Source organism: Lissotriton vulgaris, chromosome 7 (genome assembly GCF_964263255.1).
Source record: "Lissotriton vulgaris chromosome 7, aLisVul1.2, whole genome shotgun sequence".
Taxonomy (NCBI): Eukaryota; Metazoa; Chordata; class Amphibia; order Caudata; family Salamandridae; genus Lissotriton; species Lissotriton vulgaris.
In genome coordinates, this window is record NC_141695.1 from 1642735586 (window position 1) to 1642749608 (window position 14023).

Sequence of the window (14023 nt, forward strand, 5' to 3'; positions counted from 1 at the left end):
TGGACTATGATTATAACAAAGAGACTCTTGGGAGTTGTTGTTGATTTTTTGTTGAACATTACGTCAATGCTTTATGTTTAAAGCATTTTTTTGTTCTTATTATATCTTTTCCTAAGCTGCTGTGGTTTCTTTATGTTAATAAAGCGAAGGAAGATATAGCATAATCTGAAGCCTCCGGTCCTGACATAGAATCTAAAGCGTCTGATCCCCTAGTGATTGCACAAATACTGGACTTTGGGTACAGGGTTTGTGTGCAGGGTTGAGGGGCACAAGGTGCTGCATGTAAATCATTTGGTGAGACACTGGTACTGTTTTCTTTTTCCATTTTGTCCAAAGAGTTACAAGTTTAAGATAATTGTGACGCCAAAGGTTTATATCTTTAAGACTGTTTAAATCAGTGATGCCATTACATTGAATTAAAAACTGTAATTACCTCTTTTTTTCCAGAGGAAATAAAAAATGAATTGGAGAAACAAAGGTAAGGTTTAAAAATGCATGCTGGTATTGATGCTTGTGTAATAAAATGATAAGTGCAATTTACAAAGTTTGTTTTCAAGTGCATATCTTGGCTGAATTGCATGCCTTTCGAGCTAGAAATTTGGGGCACTACAAATGATAATGCATTTGAGACTTATTTACTATACTATTAGGGGTTCAATATGGTTAATGGGATTTGACAATAATTGTGTTTGCTGTAGTGACACTTTGGCATCCCAAGGGACTGGTATTGCTCTTACCAGAGTGGGTAAGGAAGTTGCATTATGTTCTACGTTTTGTGGTACTGTAAAAACAAATGCCTGTAATGATCTAAAGTACTGATGGATACTCCTAACCACAGTTTCCTCACCATGCCAATATCGCCAGAGGCCACTCTGGTCATTGAAATTTCAAAATAAAATCGTACTCCTGTGCGACCCCACATCAATACCATTCCTCGCTGGATGTAACAAATGGAACTACAATGAAGCACCACCCATGCGTGCTAACCACAGTTCCTTTCTTTCTGTGTCCTCGGATTCAGATCTGTAGCTCCTCTGTTTTTTTTTTTGTTTTTCCTTCACTGGTTGAAATGAACGTTTTCTTTCTAAAAACTGTTTCTGATAGAGACTACTAGCCGCAGATTCCTTCACGTAGAATTATCCCCAGGCGTGAGACAGGGCCCAGAAACTTTTTTTGCCACAGCATCCCCGCGTGCTGGGGGGACGGCACCACGTGACTCCGCCCGGCGTCCTCCGAGTTCGTGACGTCAGCGAGGACACAAGTCCCACCCGGCGTGCCTATGTCAGTTTTTTCTCTTTCCGCATGCAACGCGGATCCGGTTGAGCTGCTTGTTCTTGGGCCCCTTTGACGTCCCGGCAGGACCATTGAACTTTTCTGTGAGCCTCCAACATCCAGATACGGTTTGTCGTTTTATTATTGAGCCCTTTGTACCACATATCTGGTGGTTGCTGCATGACATACAGATGGCTTGATATTACTGAATGTATCACAAGGTGTACGTCCTGAAGAAGGAACAATTTATGTGCTTCAGTGTTCCCGAAACGCGTGTCGCGTTTTGTCCTACTGCTTTATGCCTTGTTTCCAACTCATCACATAATCATTGTATTGCTGTATGGTTATTTGTTTGTGTTTCTTTTTGTCCAGTGTCTGAATTCGTGTTGTTGGTCATCTGGGTTGTACTTATTTTTGTTTAATTATGTCATGCACTGGTTCATTATGTTTAATGGGCTCTTTTCTGTTTTGAATGATTTGTCATTACACATATCGTGCCATCGTCGTGCCAATATTTAAGAAGGGCAACAGAAATGACCCCACCTGTTATAGGCCAATCTTCCTCCTAGACGCATTAATGAAGGCGGCCAGCAGAATAATCCTAAACAGGATTCAAAGCTGGGAGGAGGAAAATCAGGCCATTTCCAACTTACAGTATAGCTTTAGATCAGGGAAAGGGACGGTGGAACAGTGTTTGAATTTGGCCTTAATTATCGCCAAATACACACAGGCGAGGAGCGGAAAATTATATATCACCTTTGTAGACCTAAGCTCCGCCTTCGACTGTGTGGACCACAAGCTCCTATGGAAAACACTGTTCGATTTGGGCATTAATTGTCAAATCCTCACCTTCATTAAAGAATTATATAAGGGCGCAGTAGCCAGGGTGAGATTTGGACTTCTGGGGGAATGCTCTGATAAATTCCCCATCCTGAGGGAGGGTTAGACAGGGGTGCATATTAGCACCCCTGCTGTTCACCATTTATGTCAACTCAATTGGACAACACCTAAGTGATTCCTAACATGACTACCCCTCTATAAATGGTTCATCAGTGCCATTACTTCTGTACGCCGACGACGGGGTCAATAATGTCGCGGACTAGGATTGGACTACAGCGGGCTGTGGTCCAATTTACCAGTTTCATGAGGGACAGAGGCTGAAAAGTAAACATCCCTAAAACTGATACAATGTCCTGTGGTCGTGGGTCAAGAAGGGCATCTTGCCTCATATTTTTAGAAGCCTAAAGAATCGAAACTACTGACAGGTTTTGTTACCTAGGTGTAACCTAGGAGGGGGAGCTGGCATCCAGCAGTAGCCGCCAGGAAATTAGCCTTCACACGGTCCATCGGCGCCTTGAATAATTTCTCTGCTAAAATAGGGGGGAAACCCGCGAAGGAATTAATACATATTTATAAGGCCAAATCTTTAACTACAGCCACATATGGGGCCGGGCTATGGGGGGTAGAAATTGCCCAGATGATACAAGGTTGTGAGAACCGGTTTATCTGCCATCTACTTGGCATCTCTAAATTCACATCAACTTATATGACCCACATAGAAGTAGGACTCCCTTACATTTGGGACACCATTAAGATTTCCCCCTTATTGTTGTGGCATAAGGTCTGGGTGACTGAGGAGACCACTTTAAATAGAGAGGTAATAACTGATTGTCTCGCAATGGACGGGGCAGCTAACATTAGATTGCTATCTTATGTGAAAAACATCCTCACGAAGATAGGTCATCCAGAATTCTTTGACAAACCGTCCAGTATGGAGGGGATATCAAGAGGTGCGCTGACAAAGATGGCCCTCGACTATCTAGCAACTGACAGATGGAACTTTGAGAAAAAGAAACAAACAGTCCTCAGATATCAGGAAATTACTCAACACAAAGGCCTTCAACATTATCTCACATTGGCCCTAAGTCCCTACGCCCGCACGCTGATGACTCGCCTGAGATTAGGCACCTTCTTAAGTTTGGTCACCTTTCCTACCTGTAACGACTGGTCCTCGGAAATTCAATTGTGCTTTTTAAAACTTGTTATTAAATTTAGGAATACTATGCAAAGCCCTCGTATTTAACTTGTGCCGGTTAAAGTACCATGTAATAACGAATCCAGTTTTAAATTACTTCTTTTTAAGTATAAATTTTTACATGTCAACCCATGACATTCTTTAAACATTCGATTGATCAAAGCTTATTCTGATTATTATGGATTATACTTTGCTTTAATGTATTTATTGTATTATTGTGCTTTTATGATTTTACTCTGAAAATCGAATAAAGCTTGTTTTGAATTTGAATTTGAATCATTACACATATGAATATAATTGTCTATATGTACTTTTTGAAATAATAAAAAAATGTTGTATTTATGAATATTTATATACTTTTTGATAATAAAAGTTATAAATTACTAATCTGTGGGACAACCATATGTTTATTTTGGACGAACCACCAATCTTGTGAAGCCTTAGGGGGAGGTTTTTGTATTTTCCTTGCAGTACTTTCCCTGCTCTCTTCTCCCTTATTGAGATTTCAGGGACCCTCTGTTTATATAGGCCAGCAGAACTACCACCTTCATTATCGCAAACCATTCAAGATGGTTGGAATGCGTCAAATTTGAAATCCGCTTAGGCCAGGGCACAACACATTTACTGAGCCAGGCTATGGGATCTAGCGTGATGCTTTGGCACCATGCATGGATAAGATCCAACGGCTTCTTGGGTAGATCCATACATGCTTAATGGATATGCATTTGGACGGCTTCCATCCGTTAGCTTTCGACTCTGGAACATTTTAAAGAAAGCTAAGCCGTGGCATTTTCTCTGAATCTCATCTCCAATCAGGTATCCCCACAGCAATCTCACCCTTCTAGAGGAGTTGCCGGGGGCCTGGCATATCAACAGCTCCAGCGTCGCTACCTTCGAAACAGGCTTCCCAGCCTTTTCAAGGTCAGGCCTTGGGTCCAGCAGACAACTGGTTGGCCATCAGGGACAGTGTTACTCACACTCTCATGCCCCCACGGCAACAACCGCAAAACCTCTTATTTACAGCTTTAGTGGCATTCAGCCATCTGGTGTGGGGCCAGGATCAGATACTTCCTACAAGGATGCCCAAACATCACCTCCTACAAATGAATCCTGCAGATTGCCCAATAGGGCTACTCCATGCCTTTCCTTTGTGACCCACCACACCTGCCTCCAACAGTAGAATGCCTGTTTGGAAGATCAACCGGTTGTCTTAGATTGGGACTACTTTTTCTCAAAGGAGCCATAGGGAGAGGTCTGGCATTGGAAGTAGGGACTCACTGCTATTCCTGTTACTTCATTGTGCTGAACGATGGAGGCCGCAGTCTTATTCTAGACTATTGACCTCTCAATGCAAAGACAAATTAAAGATTCTAACTTTGACCCAGGTTCTTCCTGAATGGTGGTGTTGGACCTGCAGGACTCTTATTTTAACATTTACCATCCCTGTCTTGGGGGCCCACAGGTGTTACCTCCGATTCAAGGTAGGTCATGAGTTCTTAAAGTGTGCCGTGCTCCCTTTTGCCCCACCCATGCCCCTGGGTTTTCACAAAGCTAATGGAGTTGGTCACTGCCCATCTTAGAAGGTTGGGAGTACAACTCTTTTCCCCTGCCTTGGCTGGCTGTTGAATGCTAGCACACCAGTGATTCATGGGCTACCTCCAGACGGTGGCAGACCTCTTAATATCTTTAGGGTTCTCCATTAAACTGCTGAATTCACACCTGACTCTTTCGCAGAGGCTCCCTTTCATGTAAACCATCCCGGATATGGTACGCTTTCAAGCTTTTCCATTGGACCAAGGAGTCTAGGGCATTCGGGCTATGATCCCAATGTTTCAACATCTGTTCTGGGTTTCAGTGAGGATGATTCTGAGGCTTCTGGGCCTATTAGCACCCTGCATCATGCTCACTGATCTTATCAGCAGACATATGCATGCATTGTAGTGGGACCTTGTGTCTCTTTGGCTCCACTGCCATGGGACCCTCTCCGATTCCATCTAAGTGTTGAAGCAACTGAAAAAAGATCTGAGGTGTTGATGCTTGACCGCAGTTGCACCAGTTGCAAATCCCTCACTAGCCCACCCAGAGCTACTGGTGGTGACGGACGCTTTACTACTTGGTTTGGGAGGCCATCTGGGAGAGTTGGAAATCAGAGGACTCTGGTTTCCAGTGGAGGGACCTCTACACCAGTTTGTTGAAGTTATGGGCAATTCACTTGGAGTAGGTGGGCTTCTTGCTCACTATTAAAGGGGCTGGTTGCAGGTTCTCACAGAAAACACCACTGCCATGTGGTACCGAAACAAGCCGGATGGAAAGAATCCAGAGTCATGTGTGAGGAGGTTTTGCAACTGTGGAACTGGCTGGGCAATCGGCATTTCTCTGGTGGTACACCACCTGGCAGGATATTCAAATGTCAGGGCAAATGAACTCCATTTCTAGTCCGGCAGGCTATCACGTTTTTGGCATACATTGCCTCACCTTGTCCCCTATGGACGAAGAGAGACTTCATTGTTTGAAGCCTAAGAAAGCACTAAGCTTTTATATTGATGGCACCCAAGAACATCAGTTGTGGATGACCAGTTCTCTGAGGGTTTTTCCAAGGAAAGGAGTGCAAGGCAGTGCAAAACCAGCTCTTCTGCTGAATTGTTCTTTGCATAAATAATGGCTTTGCATTCATTACAAAGCAGCCAGCAGAGGGATTATGGGATATTATTCTACCAGAGCCAAGCCTTCTATCATTGCGTTTGCATGCAGAGTACCTGTTCTAGACATTTGCCAGGAGGCTACATGTCCGTCAGTCAATATGAAAGCATAATTGGAAAACAGGTTTTCATACCTTCAGTAACAATCTTTTAGATGGATACCTTATCTAACTGCAGATTCTGCACCAAACCTTTCACTTACCCGGTCTGTGAAATGGGCTATTTTTCCACCGAAAAAGGTCCCAATCTGCACACTTGTTATGTTAATCTGTGATACGTTTTGGCAGCCTAAGAAAACAACTGGGGCCGTATTACAGAAGGTGCCCCAGGGGTGCAATGGGTGTTTGCGCCCGCTTTGCACACCCCTGGGGCACTTTGGTTTTATAGAAGGGGGCGCAGATGCTTGTGCGTCCCATTCTATAATACCGATAGCGCTAGAGCACTTAATACGCCAGTGCTACCTTCACAGGGTGTTCCCTCATATTCATAGGGGCGTGCCCTATGCAAATGACGGAATTCCTTTGACACTGCGCCTGCGCCATATTACAGACAGGGGTGCAGAGTCAAAGAAGCTTGCAGGAGGCGCACTGACTATGCACCATTTAAAAGGTGGCGTACTGTCAGTGCGCCCCCTGAGAGCAGCCCTCTGCAGGGAGAAAAGGGCTGCACCAGCCTGCACGGGGATCTTTAATCCCCTTTGAAACTACAGTTGGATGACGCATGCACCGTAAAAACACAGAGCAGCTGCTCTGTGATTTCACATGTATGCGCTGCCCTAGGGGCAGCACTTTCACCATAATAGGTTGCAATATCATTGTTTGCGCACGGTGCACCTTTTGAAATGATAATGTGTAATGCGGCCCCTGATATCTGCATGCATGAGTGGTGCTTGTCTGGAGTAGAACAAAGTTGGCGTGGACTGCACAGCACCACCTTCTGGCGCAGGAGTACTACTTTAAGTTTCTAGAGCCAGTATGATGCCTGGGGAATATTCACAAGATGAAGAATCTGCGGTTAGATACAGTAGCCACCAGAAAGATCAGAAAGTAAGAATCTTGATTATCAAGCCTAAACTTGACTCCGCCCTCTTTTGGGTACTGTTGTTAAGAAGGTCCCTATGATCAGTTCTCCTTTTTATCTAGTGAGAAGCCCATTGCCATAGAGCTTTTCTATTTATACAGTAAACTGAGGCACACATGTATAATTTTTTTTTAGGCATTCATTTAAAGTATGTAAACCTGTCTTTATATATTATGTGTGTAATATATAATTATTTGTTATATTTTGCATGGGGACAGGTTTTCCTTTAGCTGTGTGAGTAAAAACGAGATAATGTCTTAGAATAAAATTACTTTTAATAAAATGACGTAACCTGGTTGTTTTTTTAAATCAATTTTTCTTTGTTTCATTGTAATGTGTTTTTCTTTCATGAAACAAATATTTTTTAACTGCATCGTGTATATGTTAGTTATTAATCACTTACATCTTTATTCACAAACACGTAAGCAGACTGTCCTTTATCATAAAGTGACGTCAGTTACTGCAATGTGTGTAGGAATCAAAATAACTATATTTATTCTGCTGTCTAGAAGCTGCTACAGGCTCTATTAAAATCAAAACTTCTTTCTTCACTACTAATGGCTCACTAATGTTTCTGATAATCCTTTTACAAATGTCTTACTATGGGGCCTCTTGCATTTTAGGTCTGTTAACAATAAAAGGGAGTGTTTTTGGACATTATAACTGCATTGTCAGCCAGCGCATTAGAACCCTATAAACTGATAAGACAGAAACTCTATTTAATTACTCTGTTGTCTTCATTTCAGTCGCGTTACCACTATTTACCACTTGATGAGACATCATTCCAGTACAATTTAGTAAAGCCAGATTTGTTGTCACTGTCATGCACATCCATCTATACAAGAACCACTAGACAATCACAATGCTGAGATGTAGGTGGGATCTCCCGCAGTAAACCATTATGTATTAACCCAGTTTTAAAGTCCGAAATTGCGTAGGGTGCTCTGCGGAATGTCTCCATCTAAAGCTTAATGCCTTCTGTACTACCACAGAGTTGGTATAAATTGGAAAATTGTGTTCAGCCATTAGTAGGATAAACAATAACCTGAAAGAATATCATATTTGCATACATGGGCTTCAGGGCTTCCATACAGAAACCATGTGGAATATATAGGAGCTTATCTAGGAGTTAGAAAGAGATCGTCATCCAAGTCTTAACTTTCATCTGTTAAAGTTAGTAAAAAAGGACAGAAGTTCTATAAACTGAATGACTATGAGATTTTGATGAGTGGACCATGTAGTGCCCAAAAAAGGTTCTGGGTGAAGCTGCCTCTTAAAGTTTAACATTTCACAAGCGCAATTTTCTTTTCGTTGATTGTTTTCACTCTTGTTTTCATATAGTTCATAATTTGATTGTGGCATAGGGAATAATACATTTTCTTTCCAAACAGACAAGGCACTGCAACACCACCAAAAGCAAACTTCATAGAAGCTGATCAGTATTTCATTCCATTTGAACTCGCCTGCCAATCCAAGTTCCCCCGCATCGTCAGTACCTCGCTTGACTGTTTACAGGTATAACAGATAATTTGCTTTATATAGTGCATGCTTGTTCTGTTATTTGTGATCTGTATGCCATGACCGTTTTGGAAGAAGAGCATGTAAAACATGTTGCTAAATGAATGGATTCGTTTATTGAGACTAAATATCCTAATAACATGAAAACTTTCTTGAAAATGTCTTACTAGTAAAAATCTAATGCAGAAAATCCTAGTGTAAAGTATGTGCTAGTTGAGTTCTGTATAACTCTTCTGGCAGTAGCCCACCTCCAATTTCTCTGCAACGGGAAAAGATAAGTACCGTTGAACTTTGGAATCACTCAAAGGAAGATGTAGTAATTTGGAAAAGGGATAGAAAATGTAATTAGTAGTTATTAGATAGCCAAATACGGTGCTTAGCAGAAAGCCAAATCTGTTGTTTGTAAAAATATATACGGATTGGGTGTCATGGAGGACAGGTTGTAGAGGATTGCAAAGATCAGGCAATATCCACCTGTGGTATGAGAGCTGTTTTTCTTTAAATTTTGGCAGTGATGGAAAATATCTTATCAACCAGAGTATTATTATTGCTCTCTGGTTATTTTGAGATACGTGGTAGTTTGTGGTCGAAGATGACATCTAAATTGTTTACCTTGAGGACATGCTACGGATGTTGACCTGGAATAGTGGCTGTATTCAAGCAACATCCAAGTAATGTGATTTTTCAATACAGATGAATGTAGTCTTTTCGGTGTTAAATTGCATCCCTTGACTAATTTCCTGGAAGCAGGCCAGGGACAATACCTTAAACTAAGACCCAAATATAAAGCAGTTATGGATATTGTCTGCAAATATGCTGAATTTTAAGTCTTGCCACCTATTCTAGCCAGCTGGGTGCAAATGCAATTTTGTAAAGAAAATGGTAATAGGTATGATGTCTCCATCAACCTCTTCAGTCTTACCAGTCACCATCAGTTAAACTGACAGTGCTGAAAAGCAAGACCGCAACTTGAGCTACAAAGGCCAATAAGCTAGACCTGTCCACCTTTGTTAAAAAGAACAGAAAGATACCCTAATCTGTTATGTTGATGGCTGATACCTGCTTCAGAACTTTGAACTGCCAGGCTATTAAGATCTTCAACACGAAGAAGACACTTTAGTAAATATAACAGCTGTGTCCGTACTCCTTGCTGTGTAATCGTTTAATTTCCGATTGGCCTGCAGGCTATGTGCATCAAGATTGTGCTGAGTATGTTTTTTCAGATCCCATGGAACAAAAGTAATACATGAAGTGGGTTGGAAATTGATCATCTATAAGAGGCCAAAGCTAGGTTGTTTGAAAAGAGGTATAGCTATTGACTTTCTCAGGGACTAGTTGCTCAAAGAAAGAAGGAAGCAACACAGGGCTTTCAATCATAAGAATCCTAACTGCTGATCTTTAATGATGAAATCCTGATGTATCCATCAGGTTTATTTTCTGAGAGTAGCTTTATTGGTTTTGAGAAGTCTAATTGTTGAGCATGTTTTTAAAACCATGCTGTGCAGAACGTTTATGGCTTGAGCTATAATGCAATGTATAAAATTTGATTGAATTTGAAAAATTCCCCATCATTTCAGCAGTTTGTGTATCAGGCACAGGATTGAAATTTTTCCGAATAGGCAATTCAGAAAAGACTAGGTCATAGTTAGACTAATAATCTGAAAGGTAATTCTCTTACCCACTTTATCCTATTCATCCAATTAACAGGGGCACAGGTCTCCCACTCCCAATATCATTGATATGTTTTCTTTACTAATCCACCACCAGTCCACCTTGGGTTCTGGAGTAGCGTTCCACTAGCTGAAAAGCGCTTCAATACCTCGTCACAGGTAGTGAGCTCTATATGATTACATTAACACTAATTATAGTAGGTTGAACATATGTTTTCCAGTGTCATGTTGCCCTGCCCTAACAGTGCATGGCATCATATTCTACACGGGTAAATCTTTCTTGTTTTGGTCTTGACAAGATTATTTTTGCATGTGTGAAATCTTGTTGAACACTGTTTAACTTTATTCCTCCTTATTTGTCCTTAGAAATTAATAGCTTACGGCCATATCACAGGAAACGCACCTGACAGCGGTAGTCCTGGAAAACGTCTCATCGATCGTATAGTAGAGACTGTTTGTAACTGCTTTCAAGGCCCACAAACTGATGAGGGTGTACAGTTACAAATCATCAAGGTATTGTCTTTTTGACATTTTTAATGTAAGTAATGTTTAAGACGCAAATTCAGAAGTAGGCTCAGAGTGGATGTGCTACTATTTATAGTAAACATTCAATTGGTATCTGTGTTGCCCAAAAAAATGATTTAGAAAATGCACCAGCTTTACCATTTTTGTAAACTGAGTCTGTTTTAAAGCTAAGGTATGGTTCCAGACATTGGCAGCAAAAATAAGTCTTTGCCACAACTAGACTTGAGGCGGCCATGACGGAACCAAATACGTTTTTTTTTGTGGAACGCACTTTCGAGGCTGTCATGTGCAGTCTTGCTCTAAGTAATCATTTTGCCATGTGAATACGTATAGTTTACAGACTAATCACTAATTAAACATTGCCGCTAGCACACAGCCTTGTGTTACCCTCTTCTTAGTATTCAGCTACCTTCACATCTACAGTTGCCCTCACAGTGTTATCCAACCTTCTTTGTGATCCATGTTTTTGAGAACAGTTGTACGCCTATAGATAGCAACCTTAATATTTCAATAGTAATATTTGGTTTACTTGGATAGAAGTGTTACTATGGTCTGCATAATTAAAATAAAGGACATATTTCTTACTCGCCATACCTTTTGACTAATGGAACTAAAACAAGGTATGTATCTATTGTGATGGCACCCTTCTTGAGTCTTTTAAAAAAAATATATTTTTATTGATTTTTTCTGCACAGTATATAACAAAATCATAACAATCAAGGTATGTTATAAAGTCAATCAAATACGCTGAATACATTTCATCGCCATCGGACCCTAGTCGCACATCAGGAATTACTTGGAGTGTTCGCCCCTCAATACCCCATCCCGTCATACTTAATGCTTCAATCGTGTCTTGGTCTCTCAAGCCCTTTCGCTGCTCAGTGGGATGTACCCCCCTTCTGCCCCCAGTCTCATGTTCATCACCACCCCCTTTCTGAATCGTTTTTGGCCACTATAGGTGTGGCAGGGTATACTCAGACATGAGTCCCTTTCTCACTGCACCATCAGGATTCAAGCAAGCCGGGCCGAAGACGGTTGAAATGCCAGAAACCGGTCCCCGGTAGCTTGTCTCCTTTCTGGTGAAGAATTGGCTTGGTAGTTTAGTCTGCCCTGTTCCCATGATGCACTGGGCCAGGGACAGACTGATTTGCATATAGCCAGGTTCTGAGCTGGGATGGTGCAGTAAGATAAATAACGGTGATGGATCAAGCCCTGATCTTTGGACTGGGTAAGAGTGGTCTGCTTTGTAGACACTCTGTTCATCACCACCCCCTTTCTGAATCGTTTTTGGCCACTATAGGTGTGGCAGGGTATACTCAGACATGAGTCCCTTTCTCACTGCACCATCAGGATTCAAGCAAGCCGGGCTGAAGACGGCTGAAATGCCAGAAACCGGTCCCCGGTAGCTTGTCTCCTTTCTGGTCAAGAATTGGCTTGGTAGTTTAGTCTGCCCTGTTTCCATGATGCACTGGGCCAGGGACAGACTGATTTGCATATAGCCAGGTTCTGAGCTGGGATGGTGCAGTGAGATAAATAACGGTGATGGATCAAGCCCTGATCTTTGGACTGGGTAAGAGTGGTCTGCTTAATTCAGACACTCTGTTCATCACCACCCCCTTTCTGAATCCCAGTCTCATGGTGCCTGCCCATCTACCTGGTATTGTGGATCCACCACCGATTCCATGCCATAATACGTTCTCCATTTACCCCATAGTTTCTTAAATTTTTTATGGCAACCCCGGGCTGTATACGTGACCCTTTCTGCTGCCATATATAGGTCCATCCCCGCCTTCCATTCCACTAGCAGTGGGCCCTGTGTAGAACCCCCCTTACCCTTCTTGAGTCTTGCTTGTCACAAGAGGATCAACTTATTGTCAGTGACCCACTCTGCAATGTTTACTAAGGAAAAAAAAGATTTAGAGAAATCTTTCCATGTTGCATTAAGGAAAGCTTTTATGCAACCTGGAAGTGCTTCAAAAAATGTCCCTGTCAATCAGGATCGTTTATAAACTCAGGTTGACGTTGTGAAATGTGAGAGTTCAAGAATGATTAGTCTAACAAAATGATCACTTTAATAGGAAAAAGAACATCTTTTCTCAGTAAATTAACTCCTGGAAATCCTTCATGGATTCAACTTCAAAAATATTTTGATCGCACTCCTTATCTTAACATCCAAATGAGCAATAAGCACTGCCAATAATAACTCCGCTGTTATAGGCTTTATATCTAGGGTCATCCCTTCACTTGAGTCTTTGACAAACACGAGCTGCCATCCATCTTAAAGAAGCCCCTGCATCTTTCTTGCTAAGGCAGCATTTTTATATTTTTGTTGCACCTCGTCATATTAGGACTTCGTTGAACGAGTATGATTTGTGCTCCAAATACATTGTTCACTTCATGTAACATTTTGTATTAGTTTAATATTACCCTATCGTCAGTCATGACCTATATTCTTGATACTCAGCCACACCCAGTTGCCTTTACTGAACCTACAAACCTACACATAAAAAGAAAACATTACACTAGCCAGAAAGCCATATCAGAGTTCGTACTTAAAGTACATCCTTCATATTTGTTTTATTTTCTCTGACACTTATGTGTCCTTGCTCGTTATCCATCTTTATGCCTCCCTGACCCCCCACAAACGATAAACCGTCCAAACTGTGCCCATGTCTTCATGAGTGTTTGGAGACTACCTTGGCAGATGCATATTATTTCCTCAAGCTCAAAGCATTGTTTAACAAAGGCAAGCTATTGATCAACAGTGGAAGTCGTAGTTTCCATTCAGGTATCAAAAAGTATTAATTGGATATTGAACTATAATGTATGCTAGTATCTAATTTAGCAAGAATGACTGTTGTTTGCAGATATTAAACTAAATATACCTGTGGTGTAGTGAGCCTTACATTCTCAGACTACTTGAGCACTGTAAGGTTAGCATATTGCCTACCAACCCTATCCTTTGTAATTCCTCAAAGAAATCAAGAAAATGTTTTATTTGAAAGGTCATCATGATAAAGCTAAATTGGTTTATGTACTGGTGTCCCATGAAGGTTAAATTCCAGGTATATGATGGGTTGCACTGGTTTTTGTAGAGTGTAAGATATAGTTAAATTAGTAGATAGCTAAAACACATTGATGCATTTTGGTTCTCAGTAGCAATACTTGATGGCTTTAATGTATGTTGATGGAAAACCCAGAGTTGTCAAGCATGGCCCAAACAA

The 14023-nt window shown here is 41.4% G+C and overlaps 1 protein-coding gene across 1 annotated transcript in view; it reads left to right on the plus strand.

The window, feature by feature from the left end:
* Positions 1 to 14023, plus strand: part of ARFGEF2 (ARF guanine nucleotide exchange factor 2) — a 548111-nt gene that overhangs the window by 103077 nt on the left and 431011 nt on the right. The window contains exons 2-4 of the mRNA XM_086932618.1: positions 448 to 478; positions 8478 to 8601; positions 10641 to 10787. Coding sequence (XP_086788744.1) covers positions 448 to 478; positions 8478 to 8601; positions 10641 to 10787 — 302 coding nt within the window. The remainder of the gene's footprint in view (positions 1 to 447; positions 479 to 8477; positions 8602 to 10640; positions 10788 to 14023) is intronic.